We start from the raw sequence: 19,783 nt of genomic DNA, 5'->3' as shown, positions 1-19,783 counted from the left end.
GACCGCTTTCAGAGTTGTTGGTGTCAGTGTTTGCAGAGGCTCTATGTACAAGCATACAGTGCACTCTGACTTTTTCTTTACCCTGGGAACCACAATGCTCCCTCTTTCAGTCGTGTTGGGGCCAGTTCCACCCTTCTAAGAAAAGGCCCTTGACAGAGTGCTCAGTCCCTGACCACAAGTATCTGGGAGTGGTGGACAAATGGAACTAATGTGGGTCAACAAGAGTCTGTGACTTGCACAAAAATATGGCATAAATACCATCCTGAAATGCGGTGTCGGGTTTTGTTTGTTTGTTTGTTTTTGTCTTTTTGCCTTTTCTAGGGCTGCTCCCTCGGCATATGGAGGTTCCCAGGCTAGGGGTCCAATCGGAGCTGTAGCCGCCAGCCTATGCCAGAACCACAGCAACGAGGAATCAGAGCCAAGCCTGTGACCTACACCACCGCTCACCGCAACGCCGGATCCTTCACCCACTGAGCGAGGCCAGGGATCGAACCTGCGTCCTCATGGTTCCTAATCAGATTCGTTAACCACTGTGCCACGACGGGAACTCCTGAAATGCGGTGTCTTCAAACGTGTATTTACCCTCCTGAATCTTCAGCCGGCTGAGGGTTAGCTAGTCTAGGCTGGGGTCGTTGGGCGGATTCTTCTTATCTTGGCTAGCATTGCTTATGCCACTGAGTGCTGACTGATGTGGGCTTGGCTTAGCTAGAGAACACTGGCTCCCACGTTTCCCCTTCTTCTCCTAGGACCAGAGGCCTAGATCCAGCATGAGTTTTCTCATTATAATAGCTGCATGAGAAGACCCAACTGTGCGATGGATTTTCCAAGCTTTGGTGACGTCACACCTGATAAAATGTTGTTGGCCCATGCAAGTTACATGGCCAAATCCAAAGTCTCGGGGCAAGGACGTACACCCTCTATTTGTGGGAGGAACCAACAACATCAATACAGAAAAGAGTAAGGAATTTAGAACGTCAGAATCTACCTCAGAGAGCCAGGCACTGAGATTTTTGCTCAAACATCTTCGTCCGGAGACTTGGGGCCATGAAGATACAGGCTTGTAGACGCCCGTGAGTGTCTGGTTTAACAGGGAAATTCCTGCTGGATGATAGAGTCAGTGCACAGAAAATCAGAACCAACGGCAGGGATGTGTTTCTAATGACTTTGCTGAGTTTTTGATTCCAGGAATGCTTAGAGTCTGTTCTGCCCTCGGGAATTCCTCTTACGTGAACCAATACATTCACTTTTTACTTAAGCCACTTTGGGTTGGCGTTCTGTCTCCTTTAGTGACTGATTTACTGGTTTCACCTCCAATAGCTCACCTCGAACATGTGTTACTTTATTACTTCTCTCAAGCTCCTTAAGAAGTTTTTAAACTCTAAGTAGATAATTCAGAAAAGTTCCTTCACTTCAGCATAGAGACTACACTTGAAGGGATCTAGTTTTACTTGTAGGAACAGTTTCTCACCCATCTCCATGCCCCAGGATCCAAGCACAGGGCCCGGCATTAGGGAAGAGATCTGTCAATGCCTGATAGTTGAACTAAGCATGGCTCTTAGACTGACTTTCCTTGGCTCCCCCTCCCTTCAAGCCTCCACAGAGCATCAGTAAAAAACCATCTTCCACTCCACCTCTTCTCCCAATCCACAGAGACCAGGGGAGGTCTCTGAGGTCCGGAGATCCCGTTTAAGGCTGCCTCTCTGCTTCCTTCTCACTGTGAGGCTAGTCAGCTCAGCAAGACAGAGCTACCAGAGCTATAAAGATAAACAAGGGTGGGAGGGGTGGGTGCCTTGTTCAGGACCAGGAGCAGGTCCTTCCAAGATGGACTGACAGGCAAGTCACCCATTGCTTGGTCTCTCCTCCTCTGGGCAGGAGCCCAGTCCACCTGGACATCAGAGCCTGCTCCAGGTGCAGTGTCAGGAAGAAGGGGTCTGTGCCTGCTGTCCCTCTGCCATCAAATGAGGAGGTCAACTGCTATTCGGCGAAGGTGACGAGAAGCAGCAACAGAAAGGAACTTTCTTTTCTAGAACACCTAAGGCATTCCAGGTACTGACACTAAAAACTTTAGATAAAGCAGCTGATTTACCTCTCACTTAGCAGTTACCCCAGATTGCCTGGTCGTTTACAAGGCACGGATAGGACACCTGGCTTGCTGAGGTCCATGCAATTAGTATGGAAAGGGATCCTTTGTGTCTGTCTTCATTCAAAGTTCTTGCTTTTAACCAGTACGTCCTACCGTCCCAAAGAGGACCCGCACGCAGTAGCTCCCAGAGCATGGCATTCATTAAGGTTTTATTTAAGTCGTATTTTATGTTATAGTGTGGTTTATGTACAGTGCTATGTTCATTTCGACTGTCCAGCAAAGTGATTAAGTTCTATGTACACATATAGCTGTTCCTTTTCAGATTCTTTTCCTGCATAGGTTATTACAGACTATTGAGCAGATTTTCCTGGGCTGTACCATAGATCCTTGTGGGTTATTATTTTGTATACAGTGATGTGTGTCTGCTAATGCCAAACTCCTAATTTATCCCCCCCAGAATGCATTAATTATAGGGGGAAAACAATGGCTCCTGAACTGCAAAGGAGGCCAAGGAAGCTTAACTGGATCACATGACTCTCCTGGAGCTACCCTGCTTCAGAGTTCTCCAACGCTTTGAGGCTGAAACCCAGGGTCGTTCATGTCTGTCTGCCCTCCCCTCCTGGTGCACTGCTTCTTTGCACAAAGCCTTTACATGATAAATATTAGTGAGGTGAAGTGGAATTAAGTAGTATTAAAGATTTCTACCCATCAAGAGTCAGTTTTCTAAGGAGAGAAATTCTGAGTGTCATTCAGGACAAGGGGATCTAAACCCAGTTCTGTATGACTCTGAGGCTAAGCTTAACCACTATCGTCGCTGTTACAACAGCAGAGAAATTAGGTTGTTCAAGGGATTGATGGTTACCTAAAATTTGAATAACATCAAACTGAGGCATGAAGAGGTTAAACAGAATATGCAAAGCAACAGAGACATAAAACATCGTGACCCAACTTTCTCTGGAGGACAACAATGGATTTTTTTTTTTTTTGGTCTTTTGGGGGCTGCACTCGCAGAATATGGAAGTTCCCACGCTAGGGGTAGAATCACAACTGCAGCGGCTGGCCACAGCTACAGCCACAGCAACACCTGATCCAAGCTGCATCTGTGACCCACAGCACAGCTTGTGGCAACGCTGGATCCTTAACCCACTGGGCGAGGCCAGGGGTTGAACCCAAATCTTCATGGGTTCTTAATCCAATGAGGCACAATGGGAACTCCGAGAATTGATTCTTATTCAACACTGTATCTCCTTCTAAACTAATATACATGTTAAAAAATAACTCACGGATAAAAAATAATTTGGAATTATATTGACATTTAGACTTGGCTTGATAAAGGCTCTTTCCACCTGTAACTCTGAGCCTCACTGGAACAGACACGTCCCCATCTAGTGCCCAAGGCAGACCTTTTCCCATGAGCTGGTGCTAGAAGTTCTCAATCCCAAGAGGGTTTGTGAAGAATAAATGGGTTAACACACAGATGTTCTCAGTACCGGAGGTGGTGTGTGGTAAGTGCTCAGTCAGTGTTGAGAATGTGCCCTCAGCCGTTGGTGCTTGTTAAGTGAATCCTAAACCGTCATCACACCCTCCCTGTGTCCCCATTACACCCAGGGAGAAGCCCAAAATGCGTTGTAGTCTTTGCGTTCACATGCCTCCCTGTTACTGCTTCTCCATTGACTCCTTTATTTTCACTGAAACGTAGTCATTACCCCAGGCTCTGTGCTGGTGTCTGGGGCTTAACGGACGGATCAGACCTACCCTGTGACCTTGGGAGAGCTGGGGAGACCCTTTAGGACATGAAGCATCCACGTAAGAAAATATTCTTCCTCTATTAAAGGGATGAGGTCAACTCCATGCTCAAACGGGATTCATTTCAAGATACGTTGTTAGTGAAGCTTGGTGGTGCAGAAAGTATGTCCCCGGCCCAGGAACTTCTGCATGCTGTGGGTGTGGCTGAAAAAAGGATAAGGCTTAAAATAGAATGCCTATTACTAACGAGAATACAGAGAGAGAGAGATGCCTACTGCCTCTTTTCACAGGTATAAACATTGACCCGACAGCTGTCAGATCATCTTGGGGCCTCGGGATCAAGTGCGGTGGATGAAATTTTGAACATCACCCACTTAAGTGGGTTGAGGAAGAAATGGGCAGGCAGAGGCATGTTGATGGGACCTCTTACCGTTGTGCAAAACAGTGATCATTATGGAGAAGGGCCTGGAAAACTTGGTCTATGACAAGCGGTTGAAGGGTTTGGGGATATTTCACACCAGCAACGGTTGTTCATTTGTCCTGAATGCCTTCCCCGTTGCTTTCCACATTGGGGGTCCCTCAGGTCTTATCTTACATCCTCAGGCATTTAGCTTCTGTTGTCTTCCATGCCCTGTCACAGGGTCCTGCACATATTTCATCATAACTCTAATACCTTCCAGATGGCCTTGCCATTACATTGGCTCTCTTGTTCATCGTCTCTTTCTCACAAGAAACTGGCACACTGCCGACAGGGATGTATCTGCCTTGCAATCCCAGGTATTCCCATTGCCTGTCACATAAAGGGAAGCACAACAACGGTCACTGAGTGAATTCTGTAACCAAAACCCTACAGTCCAAAGGACTCTAGTTTGGTTATTTGCCAGCTCTTTATTCTCCATGTCACAGTATCAAAAACTGTTCACACTTGATTGTAACCATGTGGTGCAATTGACTTGAGGTCAAGCCCAGCTGTGTTTTCCTCCTGTTCTGTTGCTTCCTGACTGTGTGGTCTTGGGAAAGTGAATTTACCTGTGTGATCTCCATACATGCCCTATACATAGAACAAGAGAATGTAACTAGGCTGTGTGGCAGCTTCCTGATGCATCATAGGTACTGACAAATCATAGATGTGTTAGTTATGAGACTCTGCACCCCAATTTACATAAACTCCGTCCTTCCTGAAATGTATCACTGAGGAAATACTGCCTATGGGACTACGTGATCACGCATATGGACACAGCAAATGACATGACCAACCTTTGGCTCAAGGACACGTCAATTTTTGCAGGAACTCCTCCCTCTTTGCCCTGCATGATCAATGTCATGATGACCTACAGTCTAATACAATTCTCAAAGTAAACTCGCACTAAGACAAGAATGACGTTTTTGAGCAAGAGAGCTGAGAGTCTTCCTCTTCTTCAGATGGATAGACAACTCCTAAATTCCTGTGCAGAGTGTAAAAAGAAAGGGAAAGACTGGTCTCAAAACTGTTTGGTTTTTTTTTTCAGAACCCAAATAACCATTCTTATTTCTTATCTGAAGCAATTTCCATCCAATGCCTTGTTTATTGTATCAAATTCATGGGAGGCCAGTGTTATTCTTCCTTCTGTTTGCTGTGAAAATTCACTCTGTAAGGACACAGATTTAGTAAGAAGAGTGACCAGAGTAAAACAATGATCACCTGTCCAGAGTTTGACTCATAAATCTATAGCATCACTCTGTATGACAGTCCATTTCCAAGAGAAGCTGGGTGTTCAGTGCCTAGGTTCTACAGGTGCCGTGAACATTTTTCCTGTTTACTGTGTCTTTGCAGAAACAAGGATGTCAACAAACTTATTTGTCTCTCCACAGATGGAGAAGTCTCCAGAGTTGGCCAACATGACCAGAGTCCAGGAGTTTGTCTTGCTGGGCTTGTCCACAAGGTTGGACATAAGGGACATCCTGTTTGTCATCTTCCTGGCCCTCTACCTGCTGACCCTCCTGGAGAACACGCTCATCATCTTCCTCATCTGCCGTCACACCGACCTCCACAAGCCCATGTACTTCTTCCTGGGCAACATGAGCTCCCTGGAGATGTGCTACGTGTCAGTGACCATGCCCAGCCTGCTCGTGGGGCTGTGGACGGGACCCTATCTCATCTCCTTCACAGCCTGCATGACCCAGCTCTTCTTCTTCATCTCTCTCATCTGCACGGAGTGCACCCTCTTGGCCTCCATGGCCTATGACCGCTATGTGGCCATCTGCTGCCCACTCCACTACCCACTGCTCATGAGGCCCCAGGTCTGCCTGAACTTGGCCATGGCCTCATGGATTGGTGGGTTACTGGTCTCAGTGGCCAAGACAGCATGCATCGCCAGCCTGTCCTACTGTGGCCCCAATGTCCTCAACCAATTTTTCTGTGATGTCTCCCCTCTGCTCAACCTGTCCTGCACCCACGTGGCCCTGACGGAGCTGGTGGACTTCATCTCTGCCATCGTCATCTTCTGTGGGACACTGCTCGTTGCTCTGGCCTCCTACTCAGCCATTGGGCTGACCGTGCTCCGCATGCCTTCGGCTGCTGCCCGGCACAAAGCCTTCTCCACCTGCGCGTCCCACCTGGTGGTGGTGGGCATCTTCTACTCAGCGGCCCTCTTCATCTACTGCCGTCCCAGCCGCATCAAATCCATGGACCTCAACAAGGTTCTCTCTGTCGTCTACACGGTGGCCACACCCCTGTGCAACCCCGTCATCTACTGCCTGAGGAACAAGGAGGTCCATGCAGCGCTGCAGAAAACCCTCCACTGGCCTTGATCCTGGTCTTGGGACAGTAACCCCACATCTCCTAAATAAAACGTTTCATGGATTAAAACACCATAAGCAATGTTGAAAAACAAGTTAGGACTTCTGCTGGTGGCATGATGGTAACTAACCTGACTAACATCCATGAGGACATGGGTTCGATCCCTTGCCTCACTCAAAGGGTTAAGAATCTGGCACTGCCATGAGCTGTGGTGTTGGTTGCAGCTGTGGCTCAGATCTGGCATTGCTGTGGCTGTGGTATAGGCCAGCACAGCTACAGCTCGATTCAACCCCTAGCCTGGGAACGTCCATATGCTGCAGGTGTGGCCTTAAAAATAGAAAAGAAAAACAAGTTAAATACTAAAGGAATATGTTTCTCACCTAATATATAGTGAGTTTTGTAACAAGAAATAGCAAAAATCTTATCTACCAAAGAGAATTGTGAATAATGTCTATGAGAAATCAAATCATTGAAGATGAATGATAACTGACTGGTAATTCCTACGACAAGTTGCTTGACTTCATTAGTAAAACAGGAAATGTACATTTAACCATCCCACCTTTTTTATCACTAGAAGATTGGTAGATATTTCACAAATGTGTCTGTTGCCCCCAGAAGTAGAGATTGATATGTACAAAGACATTCTTTGCATCTTTGTTTGTAATAAAAAATCAGAAACAGGAGTTCCCATCATGGCTCAGTGGTTAATGAACCCAACTAGTAACCATGAGGTTGCCGGTTCAATCCCTGGCCTCGTTCAGTGGGTTAAGGATGTGGCCTTGCTGTGAGCTATGGTGTAGGTCCAGATGTGGTTCAGACCCCTGATGCTGTGGCTGTGGTGCAGGCCAGCAGCTACAGCTCCAAGTAGACCCCTGGCCTGGGAACCTCCCTATGCCACAGGTGCGGCCCTAAAAAGATTAAAAAAAAAATCAGAAGCAACCTACCTGTCCATCCTGTGCATGAATTCAACATAACTCATTCATTCTAAGAAGAGCATTTGGGCTACTAAAAATAAATAGATTTGTATATTTTGACCTGGAAATTTGGCTGGTATGTGTATGCTAAATAAAATACTCAGTAAAATACAGTATGAAATACTTTTATATTCTTTATTAACTTTTAATTTTACGAGTGTACATAGACCCAAAAGACCTTCTCCTGTGGTCTTCAGATGAATTAGTGCTTCTCAGAGCAGGTTATGAACATGGGGCTCCATGTTCTTGTGCTCCCCAGAACCCAGGATCTGATAAAGGAAGGGCAGAACAGCTTCTCATCTTTATACTCCAGGCTCTGAGCACAAGGACAGGCATTTGGGAAGAAACCAGAAAACACAGCATGACCCCCACTACGTGTGGCTCTGAGACTGACTTTCCTCGGCTTCCCCTCCCTTCAAGCCTCTGCAGCACATGAGGAAAAACATCTTCCACTCCACCTCTTCTCCTAATCCACAGAGACCAGCGGGGGTCCCTGAGGTCCAGGGCTCCAGTTTAAGCCTGCCTCCCTGCCTCCTTCTCACTGTGAGGCTAGTCAGCTCAGCAATGCAGAGCATCCTGAACTGCAGACAAAAACAAGAGTGAGGGGGTTCGTTAGAGTGAATGCCTCATTCAAGACCAGGGGCAGGTCCTTTCCAGATGGACTGAAAGGCAAGTCCTCCATTCCCTGGACTCTCCTCCTCTGGGCAGGAGTCAGATCCACCTGGACATCGGCGCCTTCTGCAGGTGCAGCATCAGCACGAAGGCGTCTGCACCTGTTGTCGCTCAGCTATCCAGTGAGGGGACACGTTCTCTGTGGGTGCAGACGAGGAACAATAGAAAGAACCATTCTTGTTAGAACACCCAAGGCATTCTCTGTACCAACTCTAACTACTTTAGACCTATCTCTATAGAGCATATGAACATGCTCTACTGGACATTTCTTCTCTAGGTAAGTAGGTCAAGTGGCTTCTTGAAGACAATCTATTAATAAGGGAGAGATATCCTGAAACACATGTACATCTGGCTTCAAAGTGGCTTCTAACCACTATGTTATACCATCCCAAGGGATTTGGTATATAGTAGCTACTATTACACGGAATTGATTAATTCTAAGGGAAGGAAAATGACTCCTACGTTACAAATTAGGAATAGAGGCTAATGGATTACTTATGCTTCTTTCAGTCATGCCGATGGAAAGTTTTCAGTGTCCAAACACCTGGAGGCCAGACCCCGCCTCTCCTGGTGCACTGCCTCTTTGAGCAAAGCCTTTACTTGATGATGTTTGTGGACTGGAGTGGAAGCAGACTTCTCCAAGACCAGAATCTGCCTTCTTATGAGAGAAGTTGGGAGCGTCATTAGGACAACAGGGTTCAAATCCCCTTCTGTGTACCTCTGGGCCCAAGATTTAACGATAATATTCTGCTGTCCCTCATTCACAGAAGTTACACTTTTCAAGGTAGAGTTGCTTCCCCTATTCTTGATGAACATACAACTGGAACATGAAGAGGTTACGTCGAATCCTAACTAGGACCACAGAACTAGGGTTTTGTTTGCCTTAATGAGATGGTCATTCAGGTGTGGCCATAGGAGGGGAGAGAGGAGAGACTCAGAAAAAAGGAAGTTTTATACTCCCAGGTCCTAGAGACAAGAGGCTCACTGTACAGGGCCGCTTGGGAAAGAGAGGGGTGTCATGAGACGAGAGTGAGGGAAGAACTTAGGCCACCACTGTCACTGGGGTTAAAGGCAGGACCAAGAAGAGAACTTAGCATGAGCTGGTTTGCATAATTTTGGCAGGCTTTGGACTGGAGAGGTAGCCCCTCATTGCCTGGTGCCTGGACCTGGGATGACTCGGGCAGAGGAATAGCCCCCTGGGGTTCAAGGACCAGATAGAAGAGGTATGGCCTGGATGAGTTGGTTTGCATAAGGAAGGCATGCTCTTAGCTGGGTTCTTTGCTATCTCTCAAAGTTGGCTAGCCCAGGGAAGGCAGTCTCTCCTCAGCCAAAACAGTTTCTTAAAGTGTCAGAACATCCTAATACAAAGAACGGAAACCCAGTTTCCTGGGAAGCTCATGTTCAGCACGATGGACAGCCCCCCATCAGCCAGGACTGATGCTTAGACCTTTACAGGGACAAAAGATAGATCCAAGGAGCTCCCCTTGGGGCACAGCGGAAACAAATTCGACTAGTATCCATGAGGAGGTGGGTTCCATCCCTGGCCTCGCTCAGTGGGTTGGGGATCTGGCATTGCCGCGAGCTGGGTGTAGGTCAAAGATGCAGCTCAGATCTCACATGGCTGGAGATGTGGCTGGCAACTGCAGCTCTGATTCAACCCCTAGCTTGGGAACTTCCGTATGCCATGGGTGAGGCCTTAAAAAGGGGAAAAAATAAAGGCATATCCACCCAACCAGGGCTGACTTTGGTATGAACTTTGGTAAAAAGTCTGAAGTTGTACAGTCAGCAACTATATATGTGGCTATATTTTTATTCAGTCCTCTCAGTAACCCTATGAGGTAAGATGGCAATTCTCACATAGTACTGATTCAAACATTGAGTCTCTGAAATATTAAGGAGGCGAGACATTTTATTTTCTGAAACTCAGTCATCCTCCTTGAAAAATAACGATAATGATATCATTTTTTAAAGTTCTTTGAGACAACTCAATAAAATAACATGGAAAATTCTTGGCACAGCGCCTGGAATACTATTTTGAAGAAGGGTCTTAAGAAACACTCGAACTTTTGTTGCATTGTTAATTGTGGCAAATAACTGGGGGAAATGACATTCCCAAGGTTTTCTATGGACTGATCCTTGACCACCTCTCCATCCTCATCTCTCTCTGCTTTTTGTGCTTCTAAACCCAGCTTCAATGCATGGGTTTGCCATACAAGCCTTGCCATAGACATCTTTGCCCAAGCACTTTTGCCACAAACATGGTCACTGCATACCTAATTGGCAGTTTTCCCATAAAAGATCAAAGAACTGCCTGACACTTTGGTTTAAACTAGTTGAGGCTTTGGATTCATTTCCCCCATTGATCCTATACCGCTATTTTTATATTACATAAATCTTAGTCCTTATAATGATCTATACAATGACAAGCAGACATGACAGTCTTTTAAAAGTGGATGTTAACAGGAGTTCCCGTCGTGGCTCAGCGGTTAACAAATCCGACTAGGAACCATGAGGTTGCGGGTTCGATCCCTGGCCTTGGTCAGTGGGTTAAGGATCCGGCATTTCCGTGAGCTGTGGTGTAGTTTGCAAATGCAGCTTAGATCCCCCATTGCTATGGCTGTGGTGTAGGCTGGCAGCAACAGCTCCCTATTAGACCCCTAGCCTGGGAACCTCCCTATGCCACAGGAGCGGCCCTAGAAAAGGCAAAAAAAAAAAGAAAGAAAAAAATGGATGTTAACAATTACCTATAGCGACTTGATAGAAATTTGGTGATAAAACTTACCAGAAGTGTGAAATAAGAGCATGTAAGACCAGGTTGCACAGTATACTGGAAAATGAGAGTATTGGTTTGTAAATCCTTTGATGATTTGGTGATTTCTTGCACAACTTTGAAACTTTCTCCAACAGACATGTGACAACATGCCAAGAACAAATGATACTGTAGGTTTTCACAAGACGATCCAGAGCTCACTTACAAATGTTTGGAAACTGATGCCTCTCTTAGCGAAGGAATAAATTTTGGCGAAAAAGACAGAGTGTGATGCCAAATGAGAGGATGCATCAGCGCGTGGTCACAGCACGTGGTCATTACAGAGAGGGGCCTGAAAGGCTGGGTCCGCAAGAAACTGTTCTCTCTCTTTCTCACAAGAAGTCAGCTCCCCCTGCACAGAGACCAATTCCATTCCAGTCACCTGTGTATTCCATGTTCCTAGCATAGAAATGGAAGCCCAGTGAATGTCACTGATTGGCTTCTGTAATTTATATCCTATGGACAGAAGGACTCTGTCGCTGAGTTATCTGCCAGCTCTCTGCTCTCTGTATCTCAGGAGAAAAAGGCTTTGGGGCTCCACAGCCTTGATCGTGGCAATGTGGTGCAGTGGAATTGGCATAGCACTGAAGTGCGACTCGGCTGTGTTTGACCCTGGCGCTTCCTGGCTGTGTGATCTCGGGCAAGTGATTTTACCTGTCTGAGTCTCATAGCTGTGTTTTGGCATAGAATAAAAATATAACTAGGATTTCTGGCATGTTACTGGCTTGTGGACTCAGTGGAATTATAGAAGTTTTCAAGAATAGTTTGTGTGCCCCAGTTTACGTAACAATTTCCTCTGTGAGCCTCAAGTTCCTTAAGCATAACAGTGGAGAAATAATGCTTATGTCTGTATGTGATTACACAGATTGGGTACATAAATTACATTTTCAACCCTCTGCTGAAAGGTGTGTGCATGTTTGTGGGAATCCAACGCAGGAAGGAAGCTGCCCCTTCGTCCTTACTGAACATGGTAACTGAGCATAATATAATCTAGAATATAAGATTGCATTACGGGAAGAGAAGCATTTTCACAGAAAGAGAGAGCTTCCTGTCTTGGATTTATAGAATACGCCTAAATTCCTGCGTAGCATGTAGAAAAGAGGGAAAAGTTAATTCAGAAAGAACCTCTTTCAGAATAGAAATGACAACCATTCTAATTTATTCTGTAGAGCAACTTGCCATCAAATGCTTCATTTAATTTGTTGTAACAACCTTGGGAGGCAAGTGGTATCCCAGTTTTCAGTCAGTCCAGTTGTTTGGTTAAAGACCTAGACTACTAAGAAGAACAATTAGAGTATCCAAGATTATCTTCTCTCACGCTCAGCCTTTATCTCATGTAACAAAAGCATCTTTCTCTGTAACAGCCCATTTCCAAGAGAAGCTGGGTGTTCGGTGCCTGGGTTCTACAGGCGCCGTGAATATTTTCTCAATTTTTTTTACTACTGTGCCTCCATAGAAACTAGAATGTCAACAAATTTTGTCTCTCCACAGATGGAGAGGTCCTTGAAGGTGGGCAACATGACCAGAGTCCAGGAGTTTGTCTTGCTGGGCTTGTCCACAAGGTTGGACATAAGGGACATCCTGTTTGTCATCTTCCTGGCCCTCTACCTGCTGACCCTCCTGGAGAACACGCTCATCATCTTCCTCATCTGCCGTCACACCGACCTCCACAAGCCCATGTACTTCTTCCTGGGCAACATGAGCTCCCTGGAGATGTGCTACGTGTCAGTGACCATGCCCAGCCTGCTCGTGGGGCTGTGGACGGGACCCTATCTCATCTCCTTCACAGCCTGCATGACTCAACTCTTCTTCTTCGTCTCTCTCATCTGCATAGAGTGCACCCTCCTGGCCTCCATGGCCTATGACCGCTATGTGGCCATCTGCTGCCCACTCCACTACCCACTGCTCATGAGGCCCCAGGTCTGCCTGAGCCTGGCCATGACGTCGTGGATTGGGGGGCTGTTGGTCTCGGTGGTCAAAACAGCATGCATCGCCAGCCTGTCCTACTGTGGCCCCAATGTCCTCAACCAATTTTTCTGTGATGTCTCCCCTCTGCTCAACCTGTCCTGCACCCACGTGGCCCTGACGGAGCTGGTGGACTTCATCTCTGCCATCGTCATCTTCTGTGGGACACTGCTCGTTGCTCTGGCCTCCTACTCAGCCATTGGGCTGACCGTGCTCCGCATGCCTTCGGCTGCTGCCCGGCACAAAGCCTTCTCCACCTGCGCGTCCCACCTGGTGGTGGTGGGCATCTTCTACTCAGCGGCCCTCTTCATCTACTGCCGTCCCAGCCGCATCAAATCCATGGACCTCAACAAGGTTCTCTCCGTCGTCTACACGGTGGCCACGCCCCTGTGCAACCCCGTCATCTACTGCCTGAGGAACAAGGAGGTCCATGCAGCGCTGCAGAAAACCCTCCACTGGCCTTGATCCTGGCCTTGGGACGTTAGTCTGACTTGAATTTTTCATGGTCCCAAACACCATAATGATATTGAAGGCAAAGGAAATGTAGGAGAAATGTATTTCCCATCTAGTAGGCATGAGTTTATATCCATCAATAGCAAATGCTGAATTACCCTTGAGAAAAGTGGGCAATGTCCAGGAGAAAGCAACTCCTCACAGATGAGTCATAACTACGTCATTAGTACACACGACCAGATGCTCGTTTGCTAGCAATTGGAGACACACAAATATAACAATCCCACATTCAATTCCTAGAAGACGGACAAATATTTCCCAAGTGTCTCTATTTGTCCCTACAAGTGAAGAGAGATAATATGTGCAATGATACTCCTTGTATCTTTGTAATGAAAAAAATCAGAAGTAACCTAAGTGTCCATCAAAAAATTGAATGGATACAATACATTTTAATACCTTCATCTGAAAGGAACATCCGGCTATGAAATAACCAAAGTGTCCATCAAACAAATGAATGGATACAATATGTCATATTACCTTCATCTGAGAGGAACATCTGGCTATGAAATGAAAAGAAGCAGATTTTTAGTGTCACATGGAAACGTAGAGATTTATGTATTAAAGAAAAATCATGACCAACTATGGATTCCTTTAGTTTTATTTTTTTGTTTGTTGTCTTTTAATTTTTATACAATTTCAGACTTACAGAAAAGTTGCAAGAGTACTTAAAACTCTGATATATTTTATGTATTGTCACAAATTGTTTAGTTTTTCTCCATTTTCTTATTTTCTCTCTCTTTCTTCCTCTCACGTCCATTTTTTCAAAATTATTTGAAAGTGATTTAGAGATATTGTGCCCATTTATTTGTATATGCTTTAGTGTTTGTTTCCTAAAAGCAAGGACATTACTTTACAATTTGGAACAGAGGAAAATAACTGAAGAATTTCTAACCCATACCTCTTTGAAAAGCAACTCTACTAACTAGAGCATAATATTTGTTTTCCACTCTTTGTACATAAAATTTATTTATAATGAAATGCACAAATCTTAGACGTCAGTCAACATTTTTTGAGGAATGTGTATATCAACACCCCCATAAATATGCAGCACATTTATTTTTTTCTAGAAAGTTCTCTCTTACTCCTTTTCTCTTAGTTCTGCCAGAGGTAATCAGTTTTCTGACTTTTTTCACCACAGATTTGCTCTTATCTGTTCCAGAGTATATGCTCATTTGTGTATGACTTTTTTTGACCGGCAGTGTTTGTTCTGGCAAAAGCTAGGAAACTATACAAATGTTTGTAAATAAAGGACTTGTTAAACATATTATGGTCCATTCCTTGGAGACCTGACTTCAGGCCATACCTCTAATAGACTCTTCTTCCACCCTCACCACCTTTGCACCAGACATCCCTATATGGTTCACGGTCAAGTATTTCAAAGTTAAAACAAGTCACATTAAGGAAAACTTTCTAGGAGTCAAGGTCCAAGTCTTAGTCTTATTCCCCTTCAATCAACAAACATTACATTGGAAAGAATACAGAAATAGGAGTTCCCTGGTGGCCCAGCAATTAAGGACTCGGTGTTGTCACTGCTGTGGCTTGGGTTCAATCCCTAACCTGGGAACTTCCTCATGCCACGGGCAGGAAAAGGAAGAAAGAAGACAGAAATAAAATATGAAGACCCTTCTCTGAATGAATCACAGGTTAGTTGTGAGAGAATCAAGGTAGTCATAATTATGTTTCCAGAACTAAGCAGTTTTTAGACATAAGTGAAAAAAGAATTTGCGTTCATGACTGCCTACTGTGTGTCTGTCACTGTGATAGATGGGTACCCATCCCTGTTAATTTAACTTTTCCTTCATCTCTGAGATGTGCAGGTGATCTCCATTGTACCTGTGTTAGTGTCAGCAGTAGTTACCCCTCACTAACCATCTACCGGGTCTAGGGACAGTGACAAGTGGGCGATTTACAGGCACTAGGTAGTTTAATCTTCAAGACGACTCTTCACTATGTGTCATCACCCCATGACAGAGGGAGACACAGAGGCTGAGGGGTGGAGGCAAAGTCCCACCACCTTTGAATGACAGACCAGGAATTCTAGATCAGGTATTCATGCTCCAAACTCCCAGAGCATTTCTCTTCCTTGGTTTGGAGCCCAGGCATTCCACCACGTTTCTGGGTAACTGCTGGGGATCATGACATTTTCACTCCATAACACTGCTCTCTGACTGGGGGCAAAGGGTTAATTCTTGGTGTCTGCCAAAGGAGGAAGTCGGGGAACACATCTCTAAGTCAGTGGAAATAAGCCTGAAGGACGAATTAGATTTCACGTGGAGGGGAACGGAAAAGACAGGCTGGGTAGAAGGACCAGCATGGGCAGAGATGTGCAAAATGCACTGTTTGGGGTGTGCGCGTATGAGAATAGGGAAGAGACACGAGGTACATTCATGAGCGTATGAAAGTATTTTTAACTTTGATTCTCTCAAAAGATGGGAGAAAAGAGTACATACTGGTGAGGATGTGGGCCATATCATTTGCTCAAAATATCTTTCATTGTTTTCTGAACACGGCATAATGTGAACAGATGGTTTTGCTGGTCCTGAAAAAAACTCTACACTAGAGTTATGGGCACTTTACTTCTAAGCCTATCTATTTGATTTGGTTGCACGAAAGAGAGAAATAATGAAAAATAATACATGGATAGGGTTCCCTCCAAATATTCATTGGGAATTCCAGGAATAGATAGAAGAGCTGTTTGGTGTGAAGCCCAAAGCATAGAGAAGAAAAGCTATGTCACATATACAGAATGCTGAATGTTGGATGCCAGCTTAGGGAGCTAAGGTATCCAGAAGGCACTGGGTAAAGGAATTTTTAATTTTCTATGTGAGCTGGAAGAGTGTTCTATTTATCTGTTTCTTGTATCAAACAGGCTATGTTGTAATACTTCTGAGAGACAGAACTCTTATATTCCTCCTACGATAAGTTTTCCCAGACCTCCAGCTTCCCCTCTTCTTAAAACCCATGGGTTCTTCGCCTCTTATGATATTATAATATGGTACAAAGGTCTGCTTCAGGCTCAGCACCTCCCCGTGTTCTGGGAGGACCTCGAGAGCAGGAATTAATTTCATTCAGTTTTGCAATCCCAGCATCCATCATAAGTCCTGTCATGGCTGAGAGGTTCCAAGCTGCATGAGTACAGCCCCGGAGCCATTGTTAGTTCTTAGTCACCTTCCCAAGCCCCAGTACAATTTTGCGAAAAGTTTTCCCTTCAAAGTTGTCTCTAAATCCACAGAGATTAGGACAGTCCTCTAAGGTCCGTCCCTTGGATTTAAACTTGTCCTTTTTCTTCAGCTGGCTGAAGGAGCAGCGTGCTCCTGGCAGCGCCTAGAACACACAGATGGAGAAATGAGGAGAGGCAGTGAGCTCGTCAATCAGGACCAAAGACAACATCTTCCAAACAGTCCTGAGATCCTCGACTACACTAGACAACGCTTTGTCTTCACTTGCGTCCAGGGGCAGACGCTGAATGTTTGTTATCCCCAGAGTCTCCTTGAGGAAGGACAAGCAGGATCTGTCTCCCTTAACCAAGAGGTAAGAAAATAGCATCATTTAATTTGGAACAGAAAAGGCAGAGCATCAGGAAAAGCCCCACCCCTTTTAAGGTGCCCAAAGGCACCCCAAAGGGTGCCAGACACTACTTAGGTGCCACAAAGGCTATTTTGGACTTAATCCCCATGGCAGTCTGAAGAAGTCAGAGTTGTTACCTCCATACTGAAGACAAAGACATGAGGCTCAGAGGTTCAGTCTTTGTCTAAGTCAGAGAGAGTCCAGGTTACAACGAATTCTGTCTGACTCCAAAGACCTTCTCTTAACCTGCATGCCAGTATTTCACCAAGGCTCATGAAATACATGTCTTAGGTCCACACTAGCCTTAAAAATCACGTGGCATAGAACATGGGAGAAAATATTGAAAGGACTCAAAATAAGGGTAAGTAGTTTTTGTTAAGTTTCTAGATTTATATGGGGTGTGTGTGTGATTGTGACTAGGTCACAATGTAAAACGTATTTCTTACTGTGGGCCATGGGAAATACACTAGATTATACTGCATCTAAATTCTTTCATACACAGAACACAGGTAATATGAAAGCTATCATCAGACAGTATCTTTTTGTTCCTAGTGGAAGTATTATCATTTCAGTAATAGGTAACTCAGGCTACAAGAAATTAAGAATCTTTCAGTTACCCAGCTAGCAAGTCCGTCATAAGCTTCCTTGTGGGGCAAAACCCAGGTGGATGATAAACCCAGGTGGGTGATAACCACATGCCAGGTCTTATGACAAGTGTTTGTGGAATCGGCTCCCAATTTTTGAATCATCCGCATAGAGCCCAGTGCTTTTTTCGGTACATGTATCCATTCTTCAGCAGTTTAATCAGGGACATTCTAAGGCATCTGAATTTATCAGAGGGGCAAAGCCTTCACGAAGATGTTAAGTCCTGAACAGGGGTACATAGACAGGAAAGAAAGGCAGAAGAAGGAACAGAGATAAACCCGGGAAAAGAAGGACATCAAGTCCGTGGCAGGAAGTGGTGGCAGGCATTCGTTTTCAGGACCAAGGACAGTGCCCTGTCCACCCGGCTCAATACTTATTCAAGTCCAAGGGCAGCCCAACCTGAGCCACTCAGAGCGAGGACGCCCACCCTCAACCCTATGCTCCTCTGAAAAATGAAGCACTGTGCCAAAATACCAAGATGAAAATTTCCACCAAGAACATATCTCCCCTCTTGGGCAAAACTGCATCCCTGTAATTAAAAAACAACATTAACAATAACTACAAATAATTTACTGCCGTCATATTATTTAACATTTTTTCCATCTGTTACTTGAAGGGGACTATTTTAGCGATCTCATCTATCTTTGCATAAACCAACACACTTGGAAGCATGATGATTTTTCCTTAATTTGGACATGGCGAGACTCTTCCAGGGGCATTTTTTACTAAAACGAATGAGGGAAACGGCACTAAAGCAAGGGAGAAATTACACAGTATTTGATTCGGAGAGATCTTGGAACTCATACTTGATGTGTGAGTTGGGCTATGTTTTTAAGGATGGGTACATAAAAATACAAGTGCAGGAATATGCTGGCACTATTTCTGGAAGGACTCACAGGAAACCGTTAAGAGTCGTTACCTCTAGAGAAAGGATGTTGGCATGAGAAAAGTTTGTTTAAATTTCATTTTAAAAATTAACATGCATAAAATTGACTTTTGGTGTACAGGTACGTGCATTTTAACACATACACAAGGTCCTTTTGAGCATGGCTTTTATATAAACAGCAGGTGCAAAAGAAAATATGCAACACAGGAGGAGCGTATAAAAATAACAGAGCTGTGAATGCCCTGTATTCACTCACCATTTGAAGAAGGACACGACCATTTATCGTCTCTGCATGCCCTCCTCAGCCCATTCCTCCCCACTATCTTGAATTTCAGACCCAACATTTGCCTACTTTATTTTGCCACACGGCTTTTTATCTCTAAACAACGTATTCCTTAAGCTTTTGCATGGGTTCATTTCGTATAAACGGAATTACCACTCTTTGCCCACTGAGATGAACATCTTTTTTTTTCTCATTAGGTTTCTGAGATTGATTCATTAATGATGTTAGATGTGGTTCTGATCCATTTGTTTACTTACAGAAGAGTACCCCATTCTACAAAGAGATCACAATTCACATATCAATCCTATTATGGGACACTTGGGATGTTTACATTATGTGTTTTTATTTTTGCCAGGAAAACTGTGCTGCTATGAACATTACTATGGATAGAGATATGCTTGAACATAGAATTTCTAGGACAGATTTACTCGATAATGACAAATTGTCTTCTGAAGTTATCGAATCAGTTCAGGCTCCTTGCAGTGGTGTATGAAAGTTCTCATTGTTAAACTTTATGTTTTCAGAAGCTTATATTTGCCCCAATTCCACAGCTGTAAAATTGTGTTTAATTTTGGTTTTAATTTCCATTTCCTTGGTTCCCAATAAGATGGGCATATTTTTACATTTCTAGTGACTAACATTCTTTGGTAAGATACACATTCAGAACTTTGCCCATTTTTCTGCTAAAAATTTTTGCATATCAATTGACCCATTTCTCTGCAATTCCCACCCAAGAATTCCTCTTCACTTATACATATGGCAAGTGTATTTTTTCCGGTTTGTTAGTTTTCTTCTAATATTTTGTGGTGATCAGAATTGTTTAATGATCTTAATTTTCAAAATTTTATTCATTTATTTTTA

The 19,783-nt window shown here is 44.5% G+C and overlaps 2 protein-coding genes across 2 annotated transcripts; both read left to right on the top strand.

Moving 5' to 3' along the window:
• The first annotated feature begins 5,680 nt into the window (after positions 1 to 5,680).
• LOC125132852 (olfactory receptor 5-like) lies at positions 5,681 to 6,619 on the top strand. Its single transcript, XM_047790651.1, has one exon. The coding sequence runs from the start codon at positions 5,681 to 5,683 to the stop codon at positions 6,617 to 6,619; it is 939 nt and encodes a 312-aa protein (XP_047646607.1).
• Positions 6,620 to 12,554: 5,935 nt separating this feature from the next.
• On the top strand, positions 12,555 to 13,493 carry LOC125132851 (olfactory receptor 5-like). Its single transcript, XM_047790650.1, has one exon. The coding sequence runs from the start codon at positions 12,555 to 12,557 to the stop codon at positions 13,491 to 13,493; it is 939 nt and encodes a 312-aa protein (XP_047646606.1).
• Positions 13,494 to 19,783: the final 6,290 nt, after the last annotated feature.

Source organism: Phacochoerus africanus, chromosome 8, assembly GCF_016906955.1.
Source record: "Phacochoerus africanus isolate WHEZ1 chromosome 8, ROS_Pafr_v1, whole genome shotgun sequence".
Lineage (NCBI taxonomy): Eukaryota > Metazoa > Chordata > Mammalia > Artiodactyla > Suidae > Phacochoerus > Phacochoerus africanus.
Note: the sequence above shows the minus strand (reverse complement) of the source record. Positions and strands in the feature narration are given on the sequence as shown.